The sequence below is a fragment of the Lepus europaeus genome, chromosome 6 (genome assembly GCF_033115175.1).
Source record: "Lepus europaeus isolate LE1 chromosome 6, mLepTim1.pri, whole genome shotgun sequence".
In the NCBI taxonomy this organism is placed as follows: Eukaryota; Metazoa; Chordata; class Mammalia; order Lagomorpha; family Leporidae; genus Lepus; species Lepus europaeus.
This window is the reverse complement of record NC_084832.1, coordinates 86,763,103-86,775,967: the sequence shown is the minus strand read 5'-3', so window position 1 is coordinate 86,775,967 and position 12,865 is coordinate 86,763,103. Positions and strand designations below refer to the sequence as shown.

At 47.4% G+C, this 12,865-nt stretch overlaps 2 protein-coding genes and 1 pseudogene across 7 annotated transcripts in view; 2 read left to right on the top strand and 1 right to left on the bottom strand.

Annotated features, from left to right (window-relative positions):
- The first annotated feature begins 517 nt into the window (after nucleotides 1–517).
- Nucleotides 518–1,333, top strand: LOC133762402 (nucleophosmin-like; annotated as a pseudogene).
- Nucleotides 1,334–6,236: 4,903 nt separating this feature from the next.
- Nucleotides 6,237–11,196, bottom strand: LOC133762138 (basic salivary proline-rich protein 3-like). The gene is made up of 3 exons (XM_062195190.1): nucleotides 11,162–11,196; nucleotides 7,396–7,583; nucleotides 6,237–6,979 (listed from the first exon to the last, which is right to left on the bottom strand). Exons 1-3 carry the CDS (start codon nucleotides 11,194–11,196, stop codon nucleotides 6,237–6,239), a joined length of 966 nt encoding a protein of 321 aa, XP_062051174.1.
- The window catches only part of ZMYM5 (zinc finger MYM-type containing 5), a 31,741-nt gene continuing 25,410 nt past the window's right edge, over nucleotides 6,535–12,865 (top strand). For 4 of the 6 annotated variants that reach the window (XM_062194499.1, XM_062194503.1, XM_062194504.1 and 1 more), the window contains exons 1-2: nucleotides 7,527–7,616; nucleotides 11,181–11,299. In XM_062194499.1, the coding sequence (XP_062050483.1) occupies nucleotides 11,288–11,299 (12 nt within the window). In that variant the 5' untranslated portion in view covers nucleotides 7,527–7,616; nucleotides 11,181–11,287. Of the gene's footprint in view, nucleotides 6,642–7,526; nucleotides 7,617–11,180; nucleotides 11,300–12,865 lie in introns of those variants that run through there. The other 2 variants (XM_062194502.1, XM_062194501.1) reach the window with 2 other exon arrangements.

Here is a 12,865-nt window from a genome sequence, read left to right as displayed (position 1 = left end):
CTCTGTGTAACTCTGACTTTCAAATAAATTTATTTTCAAATAAATAAATAAATCTTTTAAAAAACATGCTAGAGACTCAGATTAATTTTAAAAATGCATATCAGGCTGGCGCCGTGGCTCAATAGGCTAATCCTCTGCCTAGTGGTGCCGGCACACCGGTCAGGGCGCCAGATTCTGTCCCGGTTGCCCCTCTTCCAGGCCAGCTCTCTGCTATGGCCCGGGAAGGCAGTGGAGGATGGCCCAAGTGCTTGGGCCCTGCACCCGCATGGGAGGCCAGGAGAAGCACCTGGCTCCTGGCTTCAGGTGAACCAACGGCAACAGGAAGACCTTTCTCTCCTTCTCTCACTGTCCACTCTGCCTGTCAAAAAAAAAAAAAATGCGTATCAGGACATAAATAATGCATTGGGATATTAAGTAATAGTATGTCCTGGTGTGATTCCATCCTGCTTGGCTGTTCTTTGCAGCAGAGGGCATCTAATCTCTGCTTCTCTCCCTCCTAAGTTCATCCCTTTGCCTCATGGAAGATTCGATGGACATGGACACGAACGCGTGAGGCCCTAGAACTATGTTTTCGGTTTTGAACTAAAGGCTGACAAAGAGTATCACTTTTAAGTGGACAATGAGCGCCAGTTATCTTTAAGGACAGCCAGTTTAGGAGCTGGTGCAAAGGATGAACTGCGCATTGTTGAAGCAGAGGCAATGAATTACGAAGGCAGTCCAATTAAAGTAACACTGGCAACATTGAAAATGTCTGTACAGTCAATGGTTTCCCTTGGGGGCTCTGAAATAACACCACCTGCGGTATTAAGGTTGAAGTGTGGTTCAGGGCCTGTGCATATTAGTGGACAGCACTTAGTAGGGGTGGAGGAAGATTCAGTCAGAAGACAAAGAGGAGGAAGATGTGAAGCTATTAAGTATATCTGCAAAATGATCTGTCCCTGGAAGGGATAGCAAGGTACCACAGAAAAAAGCAAAGCTTGCTGCTGGTGAAGATGATGAAGATGACGATGATGATGAGGAGGAGGAAACAGAAGAAAAAACTCCAGTGAATAAATCTATGTGAGATACCCCAGCCAAAAATGCACAGCAATCACACCAGAATGGGAAAGACTCAAAACCATCAACACCAAAATCAAAAGATCAAGGATCCTTCAAAAAACAGGGAAAAACTCTTAAAACACCAAAAGGACCTAGGTCTGAAGAAGATGGTAAAGCTAAAATGCAAGCAAGTATAGAAAAAGGTGGTTCTCTTTCCAGAGTAGAAGCCAAATTCATCAGTTACGTGAAGAATTGCTTCTGGATGACTAACCGGGAGGCTATTCAAGATCTTTAGCCATAGAGGAAGTTTCTCTAAGAAAACCGTTTAAACAGTTTGTTAAAATTTTCTGTCATTTCATTTCTGTAACAGTTGATATCTGGCTGTCCTTTTTATAATGCAGAGTGAGAACTTTCCCTACCATGTTTGATAAATGTTGTCCAGGTCCCATTGCCAAGAACGTGTTGTCCAAAATGCCTGTTTAGTTTTTAAAGATGGAACTCCACCGTTTGCTTGGTTTTAAGTAGGTATGGAATGCTATGATAGGACACAGTAGTAGCAGTGGTCAGACGTGGAAATGGTGGGAAGACAAATATACATGTGAAATAAACTCAGTATTTTAATAAAGTAGAAAAAAGTAATAGTATATAAAGATTATACTACCTAACAAAATAGATACAACACAGTATTTAAAGAACAGTATTTAAAGGAGAACGGAGACTTTCAGAGAAGCAGGTATTTGGCATTGTGGTTAAAACATCACTTTAGGGATACCCTCAGCCTATACCAGAGTGGCTGCTATGAGTATCAGCTCTTTTGCTTCTAATCTAGCTAATTTGCACACCTGGAAGCAGTGTTACTGAAAGTCTAGTCCTTGTCTTACAGTGCCGAATCAGAATCAGGGCAAAGTTATTAGGCTAAAGCAACAATAAAATTCAATCAACTGATGGACAAGGAGGGTAGCAGACTAGCGTCCTCAAAAAACTACGGTCCTGCTCAGTGAGGGCAGTCTGGGGCTTTTAAGAAGTGCAAAAGGGGTGCTGGCACTGTGGCATAGCTGATAAAGTCACTGCCTGCAGTGCTGGCATTCTATATGGGCGCCAGTTCAAGTCCCAGCTGCTCCACTTCCAATCCAGCTCTCTGCTATGGCCTGGGAAAGCAGTGAAAGATGACCCAAGTCCTTGGGCCCCCGAACCTGCATGGGAGACCTGGAAGAAGCACCTGTCTCCTTGCTTCGGATCGAGTCCAGCTCCAGCTGTTGTGGCCATTTGGGGAGTGAACTAGCAGATGAAAAGTCTCTATCTCTGCCTCTTTCAGTAATTCTCCTTTCAAATAAGTAAATAAATAAATCTTTTTTTTAAAAAAAGTGCAAAAGGGAGATTGGGCTGCTAAAGATGTGAACATTGCAAGTCAAGAACAGACAGGTGCAGAAAGCAGCTGCAGGTCTGATAACAGGGAATTTTATCAATCTTAGAGGTCAAGGTATTTTCTTGAGAAACTTCCTTGATGGCTTGAGGAGGGCTTCATGAAGAGGACACAACAGAATATTCTTCACCTCTAAGCAGCTAAAAAAAATGTTATTTGGCTTAGATCCGGAAGAGGTAAAGTATTGTGTTAAGAGTTTTCAGTGTTTCGTTAACCAGAATGAAGCCCATACCTCCTTTATACGCTGTTACAATAAATTCAATCCTATGGTATTGTTGACGGCTGGACTAGTTTGCAACTTAAACTGGCTTTCCCAAGGCCAGATTCTGAAACTCAAAACAAGCATTATTTATCTGTTAAATGGAATAGACACTCTGGTTAGTCACAAGCTCAGAAGCTGGCTTTTGTTTATCAGAGCATGAAAAGGAAAAGAGAGATGTATTTGGTACAGTTACAGCAGCAGGTGATGGCTCAAGTACCTGATTCCCTGCCACCCACATAGGACACCTGAAGTTGAGATCTGGGCTCCTGCTTCAGCCTGGCCTCACCCTGGCTGCTTTGGGAATTTGGAGAGTAAATCAGTACCTGTTTCTTTTTCTATCTTTCAAATAAAATGAAAATAGATAAGTAAAATACATCTAAATGGTTCTCACTAGCTGTAGTAGGCTGACTTACAGGCATCAAAGATAGCAGGTCTTAATTTCTGGGATCTGCAAATGTTCCTTTACACAGCACAGGTCTGTGAATGTTAAGTAAAGGATTTTGAGTTAGGGAGAGTATGGGATAATCAGGTTGGGCCCTAAGTGAAATCATATTATAAGACAGATGCCAAGGCAGATTTGACACATGGAGGAGGCTAAAACAACGTGACCATGGAGGTAAGCACTGGAATGACGTGGCTTCAAGCCAAGATACGTAGTAGACACCAGAAGCTGGAAGAGGTGAGGAACAGATTCTCCATTAGAGCCTCTCAAGGGAGTGTGACCCTGTCAACACCTTGATCTCAGCCCAATAAAAATTGATTTTGGACTTCTGGCCTCTAGAGCGGTGAAGGAGTAAATGTCTATGGCTTCACAGTTTCTTAGGGCCAGAAGTCAAGGTGTAGCTTTGCTGGTCCTGTGCTTCAGGGTGTCACAAAGCTGTGATGAAGGTGGCTAACTGGGGATTAAGCCACTTGCAGCCTCATTAACAGGTTGAGAGTTCTTTTCCTTGAGGTTCTGTGACAAGGCCCCAGGCATTTTTTGGCTGGGAATAGTATTACCACCAAATTCCACTTCTATTTTCACCTTTCTCTTTTTTATATTCTTTCATAAGGACACTTTCACTGAATTTAGGGCCCACCATAATTTTGGATGAATTCATCTCAACATCCTTAGTTATATCAGCAAATACTCTTTTTCCAAAAAAGAATCATTTTCACAGTTTCTGGGTTGATAATCTTTTGAGGAGGGTACCATTCAATCCACTATAAGTAGTGTATATTAGGAGCGCATGTGGAGCCAGCACTGTGGCTTAGCAGGTAAAGCTGCCGCCTACAGTGTCATGATCTCATATAGGCACCAGTTTGAGTCCTGGCTGCTCCACTTTCGATCCAGCTCTCTGCTATGGCCTGGGAAAACAGAAGATGGCCCAAGTCCTTGTGGCCCTGCACCTGCGTAGGAGACCCGGAAGAAGCTCCTGGCTCGTGGCTTCAGGTTGACCCAGCTCTGGCTGTTGTGGCCATTTGGGGAGTGAACCAGCAGATGAAAGATCTCTCTCTTTTTCTGCCTTTCCCTTTATCTCTGTAATTCTGCCTTTGAAATTAAAAAAAGTTTTTTTTAAAAAAAGTGAGCTATCTTTGTGTTCTATTCTCTTAAACAGGACCTGATGCTCTCCACCATGTTGGCATGCATTAAGACAGATGTGATCCCTGGATCTTGGACTTGCCAACTCCAGAAAACCATGAGCCAAATAAACTTCTAAAAATTTTTTTGGTTAAAAAGTTTTTTTCATTTGAAATGTTTGATGAGAGAGAGAGAGATTTTCCATCCAGTGGGTCACTCCCCAAATGTGTGCAACAACTAAGGCGGAGCTAGGCCAAAGCCAGGAGCTGGGAATTCATTCTGAGTCTCCCATGTGGCTGGCAGGGAGCCTAATACTTGACCCATCACATGCTGTCTGCCAGGGTGCGAAGAGAAGAAGCAGAACAGAGACTTAAATCCAGGTTAATCCAATATGGGATATAAGTGTTCAACGAAGACTCATAACTGCTGCATCAAGCACCCACCACAAAATAAACTTCTATAATTTATAATTTACCAACTGTGTATTTTGTTACAGAAGCAGACAATGGAATAAGGCACTCCCTGAAATAATGTTATTGAATTCTTAATCTTTGAAGAATACCAGATAAGGCTTCAGAAAATGAATGGCATGTAGCTTTGGCTTTGTGTTTGACAAACTTTACATTTTCTTTACAGGGTTTTTCTTAAACTCACTGTGCCTCTGGCTTCATACTTACACATGCTAATGGAAAGTTTCATTATAATGTACAGCCGTCAATAAATATTGCCATTAATTTGTATTCACTTATTTCCAAGTAGTAATTAAATACTTTTTAAAATGTCGGCAATATTGAGAATTTCCATAAAATATACTACTCTATAATATACAACGTCTTAAACAGTATTCTCATTCATCAAACATGAACTCATATTTCTTAGATGGCTTATGTCTAATTCTCATTTAATAAACATGCGACCTTGTCATATCCCAGAGAAAGGAGCAAAAAGGGGATCAACGTGTTTTTTAAAAAATGTCGCTATATGTGAATTTCTAGGCCTCTCGGTATTTCACCAACTTCGCAAGCCAACACCACAAGCTGTAATTCCACTAACAACCGCCAGGGCGGGGCCAAAGAGGCATCACTTTTATCTTTAGGCGTTATCTTGCCAAGCTACATCACCACGACGTCCCCTGAAGACGTAGGTGTAGACATGGCACAAAACGGAAGACCCTCGTGGACGTGGCCCTGGGTCCACCTCTCTCGGGCGCCGTCCGTCCCTGGCCCGGCTCCCGGGGGAGCGCGGGGTCCGCACAGGGTGGGCGAAGCGATGGAGCGGGCCTTGCGGTGGAGCCTTCATCAACCCTTTTGGACCAGATGTTGGAGAGGCCGAGGGAGGTCGAGAGGGCCAGCGCCCGGTGGGGAGAGAAGACGGCAGCGCTGGGGGCGCCCCCAGGGCAGGCCTGGGCCCCTGGAGAGGCGGGGAGCCCAGCTCCGCAGCTCCCTCCATCTTGGTTGACGGAGGCGGGGGGAGCGGGTCTGGGTCTCCCCACCGTCACGCCCCCTCCCCACCGCAGCGAGGCCGTTCCCTCGGCCGAATGGCAGAACCTAGCGCGGGCCGCCAGGGGGCCAAGTTTCTCGGCCCCACGGGGTTAGGTTTTGAAAGGGTCCCAAGTTCCCACAGCAATTCGGACAAAATGGAGGACGTCCTCTCCAGCTACAGCCATGACAGGAGGTGGGGGACTCTTTCCCCCACGGGGGCGAGGCGAGAGTGGAGGTGCGCCCGTGGCCCTTAGGGCACCCAGGAGACCGCTTAACCCGGGGCCCAGACCGCGCCCTTGGCCTCGCCCCTCGCGGGGGCTCGAGACTGGACAGGGAGAACGTTTGGGAATCGAGGCCGCATTTGGGAGTCTGGGGGAGCCACATTTGCGGCCTAAGCGCCCAAGTCGGCGAGTGCCGGCGTCGCCACCTCAGCCCCTCTTTTCTGTCCTGGTCCCGGAGTCCCCCAGTCCCCTAGAGGCCGAACCGTGGGCAACGCAGCAGATCACAAAAGTCGGTCCGGCCGCCTCGTGGGTGGGTGCGTGAGGGGAGGGGACTCCGGCTGACGGGGGGTGGGGACAGCAGGACCGGAGGTGTGGCCCAGGCCTGAGGGACAGGCTTTCGGACCACCTCTTTAAGGGGAGGGGGTGGTTCTGAAGGAAGGCCGCCCCAGCCAATGGTGGTGCCCAGGACGCCTTGGCCCGCCTCCCCGGATAGCCAATGAGTGTGCGGGAGGCGTAGCTTTCGCCCGCCTAGCTCGGTTGCTGCTTCTCCCGCCTCCTCCTCGCCAGCGCTAAAACCGGGGCTGAGCTGAGGAGAGTTGTGGGTGTCGGCAGAGGAAAGGGGAGGTTCGCTTTGCGGAGCCGCAGCCGGAACCCGGTAAGGCTTCTCCTTGATGTCTTCCCAGTGCAGAGCCGTCGAGAGAAAGGGGTGGCTGGGAGCAGCTGAGGAGGCGGCGGGGACGCGTGAGGGAAACCGGAGGCTCCCACCGACCCGGGCTGAGTACCCCGCGGCGGCCTTCTCCGTCGCGTCGAGGCCGCGATCCCGTCGCGGGCGGCCGGGCGGGCGGGTTGGGTTGAGGCGGACGTGGGCGCGGGGGTCGCCGGGCGGTCCCGAGGTGTTTTCCTTTTTCTCCGGCGGCGGTGGGTGTGGGGGTGCCGGTCGCCAGTGGGGCTCGCGGGGTTGCGCGCCCACTCTGTGGTTCCGAGCCGAGGTTCCTAAGTGTTTTCGGGGCAAGGGCTGCCACCTCTGCCCTGCTGGGTTCCCTCGGCTCGTTTCTTCCCCGGCGCATTGTTTCTCCTCACTTCTTACTTGGGCGAGTTTCTAATGGCGGACTTGGAGCCCTTCGCCCACTGCTGGGGAGACAGATCTGGAGCCCAGGGCTACTGCTGGGGCGCACACGGGACCAGCGGCGCCGTGACCCTTCGGCTTCCTTCCCTTTGGTGTCCGGGGGCCGTGGATGATGCTGGGTGAAGGAATACACACCCCTGGCCAGCGTCGAGGCAGCCTTTCCCCTTCCCCCTCCCTGCTCAGGTTCAGCTCACCCCCAGCCCCCATCCTGTAGTTGAAAGAAAAAGATTTGGCTTTGTCTCTGCGTGACAGTTCCTATTTTATTTTATTTTTTATTTTTAACCTTGGTTTTCCCCCAGAATTGGCGTGGGGGGAGGACAGCAGAGCTCGGAGACTCCTTGACCTCTTATCCTTTTGCCTCCTCCCTCTGGCGTGGAGGAGTCGGTGCTGCATCCAGGTTGGCTGTAACTAAATCGTTTTTCATCTCTTGCTCTGGAACCACGAATCTCCTTCAGACCAACCTGGTGAAACCTTGGCAGAAATCAGAACGAAAACATCTCCGTTGTGAGTGATTGTACTCTGCTTTCTGTGTAGTGCACTCAGTGCAGTAGGAGAGTGTTGTGGTTGTGGGATTTGCTTTTCCAGTATCTTGAAGAGTAATGACTTGAGGGCCTCTGTCCCCAGAACCAAGTCAAAGTAATTCCTAGGAAGTCACTGGGAAAGGGTGCTGGCAGGACTTCACATTAGCTCCATTTTAAATGCTTTGTATATAACTTTTTATTCCCAGAGGATAATTACTATCCTCCCCCCCCCCAATGAAAAAAATTGATAGGTAATATATTTAAAGGTTGAGGAAGAGAGGGCTTTTTTGTGTGTGTGTGTGTTTGTCTTACTTTTGAGGAAGATTTGTTTATGTAATCTGAAAGTCCCTTAGCTAGCCTTACCTCACAGAGTCACGAAGAGGCAGAAGTAGAGAGAGAGAGAGAGAGAGAGAGAGGTCTTCCATCCCCAGACAGCCTCGATGGCCATCCGAAGCCAGGAGCCAGGAGCCTCCCCCGCCACCGGGGGTCCCACGTGGGTACAGGTGCTCAAGGACCTGAGCCATCCTCCACTGCCCTTCCAGGCCACAGTAGAGAGCTGGATCAGAAATGGAGCATCTGGGACTCACATTGGCACCCACATGGCATGCTGGCACTGCAGGCAGTGACTCCACCAGCTATGGCACAGAGCCAGCCCCTGTTTCTACTTTTTAAAAGCAGTTTTTTTATCCATTTGAGAGGTAGAGAGAGAACACTGGTTCATTCTCCAAATCCCTGCCATACATCCCCTTTACCCAGGGGTTGGGTGAAGCCAGGAACACAGTCACTTGAGCCATACCAGTTCCCTGCAGGGTCTACATTAGTCAGAAGCTGGAGTTAGGAGCTGAGCTGGGCATTTGATGAGTTTGTCAGCTGTTAGGCCGAATGCCTGCCCTGCCTCAGCTTTATTGTTCAACCCTTTACTGAGTTTCCCATTTCTATCACCCATCTAGAGTACCAATGATAATTTTGTGATTTTTCACTTTTTCCTTGCATTATATATATATATATATATTTAAGATTTATTTTATTTTACTTGAAATTCAGAGTTACACAAAAAGAGGAGAGAGAGAGAGAAAGTCTTCCATCCGCTGGTACACTCTCCAGTTGGCTATAACAGGAGCCAGGAGCTTCTTTCAGGCTTCCCACGTGGATGCAGGGACCCAAGGACTTGGGCCATCTTCCACTGCTTTTCCAGTCCATAACAGAGAGCTGGATTGGAAGTGGAGCAGCTGGGACTCTAACCAGCACCCATATGGGATGCCAGCACTGCAGGCTGCAGCTTCACCCACTAAGCCACAGTGCTGGCCCCACATTGTATCTTAACTTTATTTTTTCCCTCTTTTTCATATGAAAGTCTTTTTTTAGATATTACTCAGTTGTAGACTAGTCACTTAAGATTAAGAATTGGTGGCTAGGGGCCAGCATTGTGGTGTAGGTGGTAAAGCCGTTGTCTGTGATGTTGGCATTCCATATGGGTGCCAGTTAGTGACCCAGCTGCTCCACTTCTGATCCAGCTCCCTACTAATGGCCTAGAAAAATCAGCAGAAGGTGGCCCAAGTGTTTGGGCCCCTGCCACCCACGTGGGAGACCTAGATGAAGCTCCTGGCTCCTGGCTTCAATCTGGCTCAGTGCTGGCTGTTGGGGACATCTGGTTAGTAAACCAGCAGATGGAAGATCTCTCAGTAACTCTGACTTTCAAAGTAAATAAATAGATGTTTAAAAAAAAAAGAATTGGTGGGGGCCGGCGCCATGGTGCAGTAGGTTAATCCTCTGCCTGTGGCCCTGGCATCCCATATGGGCGCCGGTTCTATGGGCTGGCATCCCTTATGGGTACCAGTTCTAGTCCTGGCTGCTCCTCTTCCAGTCCAGCTCTCTGCTGTGCCTGGGAAAGCAGTAGAAGATGGCCCAAGTCCTTGGGCACCTGCATGGGAGACCAGGAAGAAGCACCTGGCTCCTGGCTTCAGATCAGCTCAGTTCCAGCTGTTGCGGCCATTTGGGGAGTGAACCAACAGAAGGGAGACCTTTCTCCCTCTCGCTGTCTGTAACTCTACCTCTCAAATAAATAAATAAAAATCTTTAAAAATAATTTTAAAAAGAGGAATTGGTGAGTAGAAAGCAGATTCTTTTTCTATAAGGTGATTTGTTCATTATCTTTAGATCTTTCCTTTTTCTGGTTGTTAGTTCCAGAATTCAGTTTCTGAGAAGGAACTCTTCTACGGAAGATTCTGTTGCCTAGAAGATAAGGGTCCAGATGCCAATTCTGGAAATGAAATAGGAGAGGACACATTTAATTTGTGTGGTATTGGTGCTTGGTGAACCCAAGACAAACATTCAGTCCTTGATTAATGACAAAGATGTGCTATGAGAAATGTGTCATTAGGCAGTCTCATTGTTGTGCTAACATCGCAGAGTGCAGTTAAACAAACTTAGATGAAGTAAGCCAATCACTCATTTTACGCTGTTGGTGCAATCAGGAGGTAACATAAACATGAGTCTTGTGACCACTGCTGGCATAACATAGCATTCTGTTAATGTTTTTTTCTAGAAGTTGAAGTAGTACACTAAAATTACCATAAAAAGCATAGTATAGCAAATATATAACCCAGTAGCAACCATTTATCATGTAGCCAACTACATGATCTGTTTCAAGGATATCTGATGCTACAGGTTCCTGAGTCTTGAGGATTCTGCAGTGCATATCAGGGTATTTTTCAGCTTGTTCCATCATTTCCATAGAGCTTGGCTATCTCAGGTCAGTTGAGTTGGTTAACTACTCCTTCATCTTCCACTTACAGCATTTTGTTGCTTTTATTTCTTACTCTCTGTGGGTAGGGTCTTTACTATTTAAGGGAGATTAGAAAGGAGTGAAACTTCTATGTGTGATCAGTCTACCATCTTAATCTATATCAGGCAGTAGATTTCTAGAGAGTAATTTTGTACCTAAGCACTACAGTGTTTGTCTTGCTATTTGTGGTGGTAGTTCAGATGATTGTTTCTCCTGTTTTATTGTGTTTGTTAGTACCTTCAGAATGATAGCATTGAACTTAAAGGGGAATGCTGATAGTATATTAATAAAAATTTTAGTTCTGGGTTGTGTAAGTCCAGATGCCATAGAACACGGAACTATCTTCAGGAGAAAAAAACAACTATGAGGTGTTACTGGAAAGTAGTCTACCAGAAGAGAGTTAAAGACAATAGGGCAAAGTACCTTTATATTGTTTTAGAGTTAACTCTTCATCCCTAATTAAATGTCCCTTTAACTTTACAAGGTTGTTACTTATTCCCTGGAGATGATTTGTATTTAACTGTCTCTTGGATTTCAAGCTAACTTTTTGTATAATGGTAACATAATTATGTACTGGCCTAGGTGCAGATTTTCAGTTAAACATTAAATAGTTACAATGTGTGAATAAATAAGATACCACAAGAAGACTAGATAAAAGCTTAAAGGAGTGGGCATTTGGACTATGTTTAAGCTGCCACTTGATGCCTGCACCCCATATCAGAGTGCCTAGGTTTGGTACTTACCTCTGGTTTCTGATTCCAGTTTTCTGCTGATGCATACCCTAGGAAGGTGACAGTAATGGTTCAGGTAATTAAGTTCCTGGCGCCTACCTGCAGCCACAGCTGGGGACTATTGTGGACATTTGGTGTATGAACCAGCAGGTGGGAGCTTGCTATTTTCCTTCTTTGCATCTCAAATTAAAAAGAAAAATTAAGTTTTAGAAAGGAAAATTAATAAGCCCTGAGTTGTATGTGTATTTTTAAAGTACGTATATGTTTTAGATTTCAAAAACTATTAGAGGGGGCCCGCCTTCTGATACAGCAGGTTAGGCTGCCACCTGCAATGCCAGCATCCCATACAGGGTGCCAGTTTGAGTCCTGGCTGCTCTCTTTATGATCCAGCTTCCTGCTAAGGCACTTGGCAAGGTAGTGGAGGGTGGCCTGAGTACTTGGGCCCCTGCCACCTACGGAGGAAATGTGGATGAAGTTATTGGGCTCCTGGTTTCAGCCTGGCTCAGCCTTGGCTGTTGTAGCCATTTGGAGAGTGAACCGGTGGATGGAAGATCTCTGTCTCTGTCCCTCTCTCTCTGTAACTATGCCTTTCAAATAAGTCTTTTTTTTTTTTTTTAAGTGATCTTCCTGAAGGTACTTATTTTAAAAAAGCATATATATGGGCCGGCGCCGCGGCTCACTAGGCTAATCCTCCGCCTTGCGGCGCCGGCACACCGGGTTCTAGTCCCGGTCGGGGCACCGATCCTGTCCCGGTTGCCCCTCTTCCAGGCCAGCTCTCTGCTGTGGCTAGGGAATGCAGTGGAGGATGGCCCAAGTGCTTGGGCCCTGCACCCCATGGGAGACCAGGAGAAGCACCTGGCTCCCGCCATCGGATCAGCGCGGTGCGCTGGCCGCAGCGCACTACCGTGGCGGCCATTGGAGGGTGAACCAACGGCAAAAAGAAAGACCTTCCTCTCTGTCTCTCTCTCTCACTGTCCACTCTGCCTGTCAAAAAAAAAAAAAAAAAAAGCATATATATGGAGCCAGCGCTGTGGTGTAGCTGGTAAAGCCACCACCCGCAGTGCCAGCATCCCATATGGACTCCACTTCCGATACTGCTGTGGCCTGGGAAAGTAATACAAGATGGCCCAAGGGGTCGGCACCGTGGCTCAATTGATTAATCCTCCACCTGTGGCGCTGGCATCCCATATGGGCGCCGGGTTCTAGTCCCTGTTGCTCCTCTTCCAGTCCAGCTTTCTGCTGTGGCCCAGGAAGGCAGTGGAGGATGGCCTAAGTCTTTGGGCCCCTGCACCCTTGCGGGAGACCCAGAGGAAGCTCCTGGCTCCTGGCTTCAGATCTGCACAGCTCCAGCTGTTGCAGCCAACTGGGCAGTGAACTGGTGGATGGAAGATCTCTCTCTCTCTCTCTCTCTCTGTGTAACTCTGACTTTCGAATAAATAAATAAATCTTTTTTAAAAAACCATATATATGTATATTAAAAGACAAGCTACCGTACCCTGGTTCTTCACTCCCCAAATATTGCAAAGCCAGGAGGGATGCCAAAGCCAGGAGCTGGAATTTAGTCTAGGTTTCCCGTGTGAGTGGCAGGGACTCAATCACTTGAGCCGTCACCACTTCCCAAAGTCTGCATTTGCAGGAAGCTGGAGTTAGGAGCCAGAGTGGAAAGATGTGGGACATAGCATCCTATCTGGTGGCTTAAGCACTAGGCCAAAATGC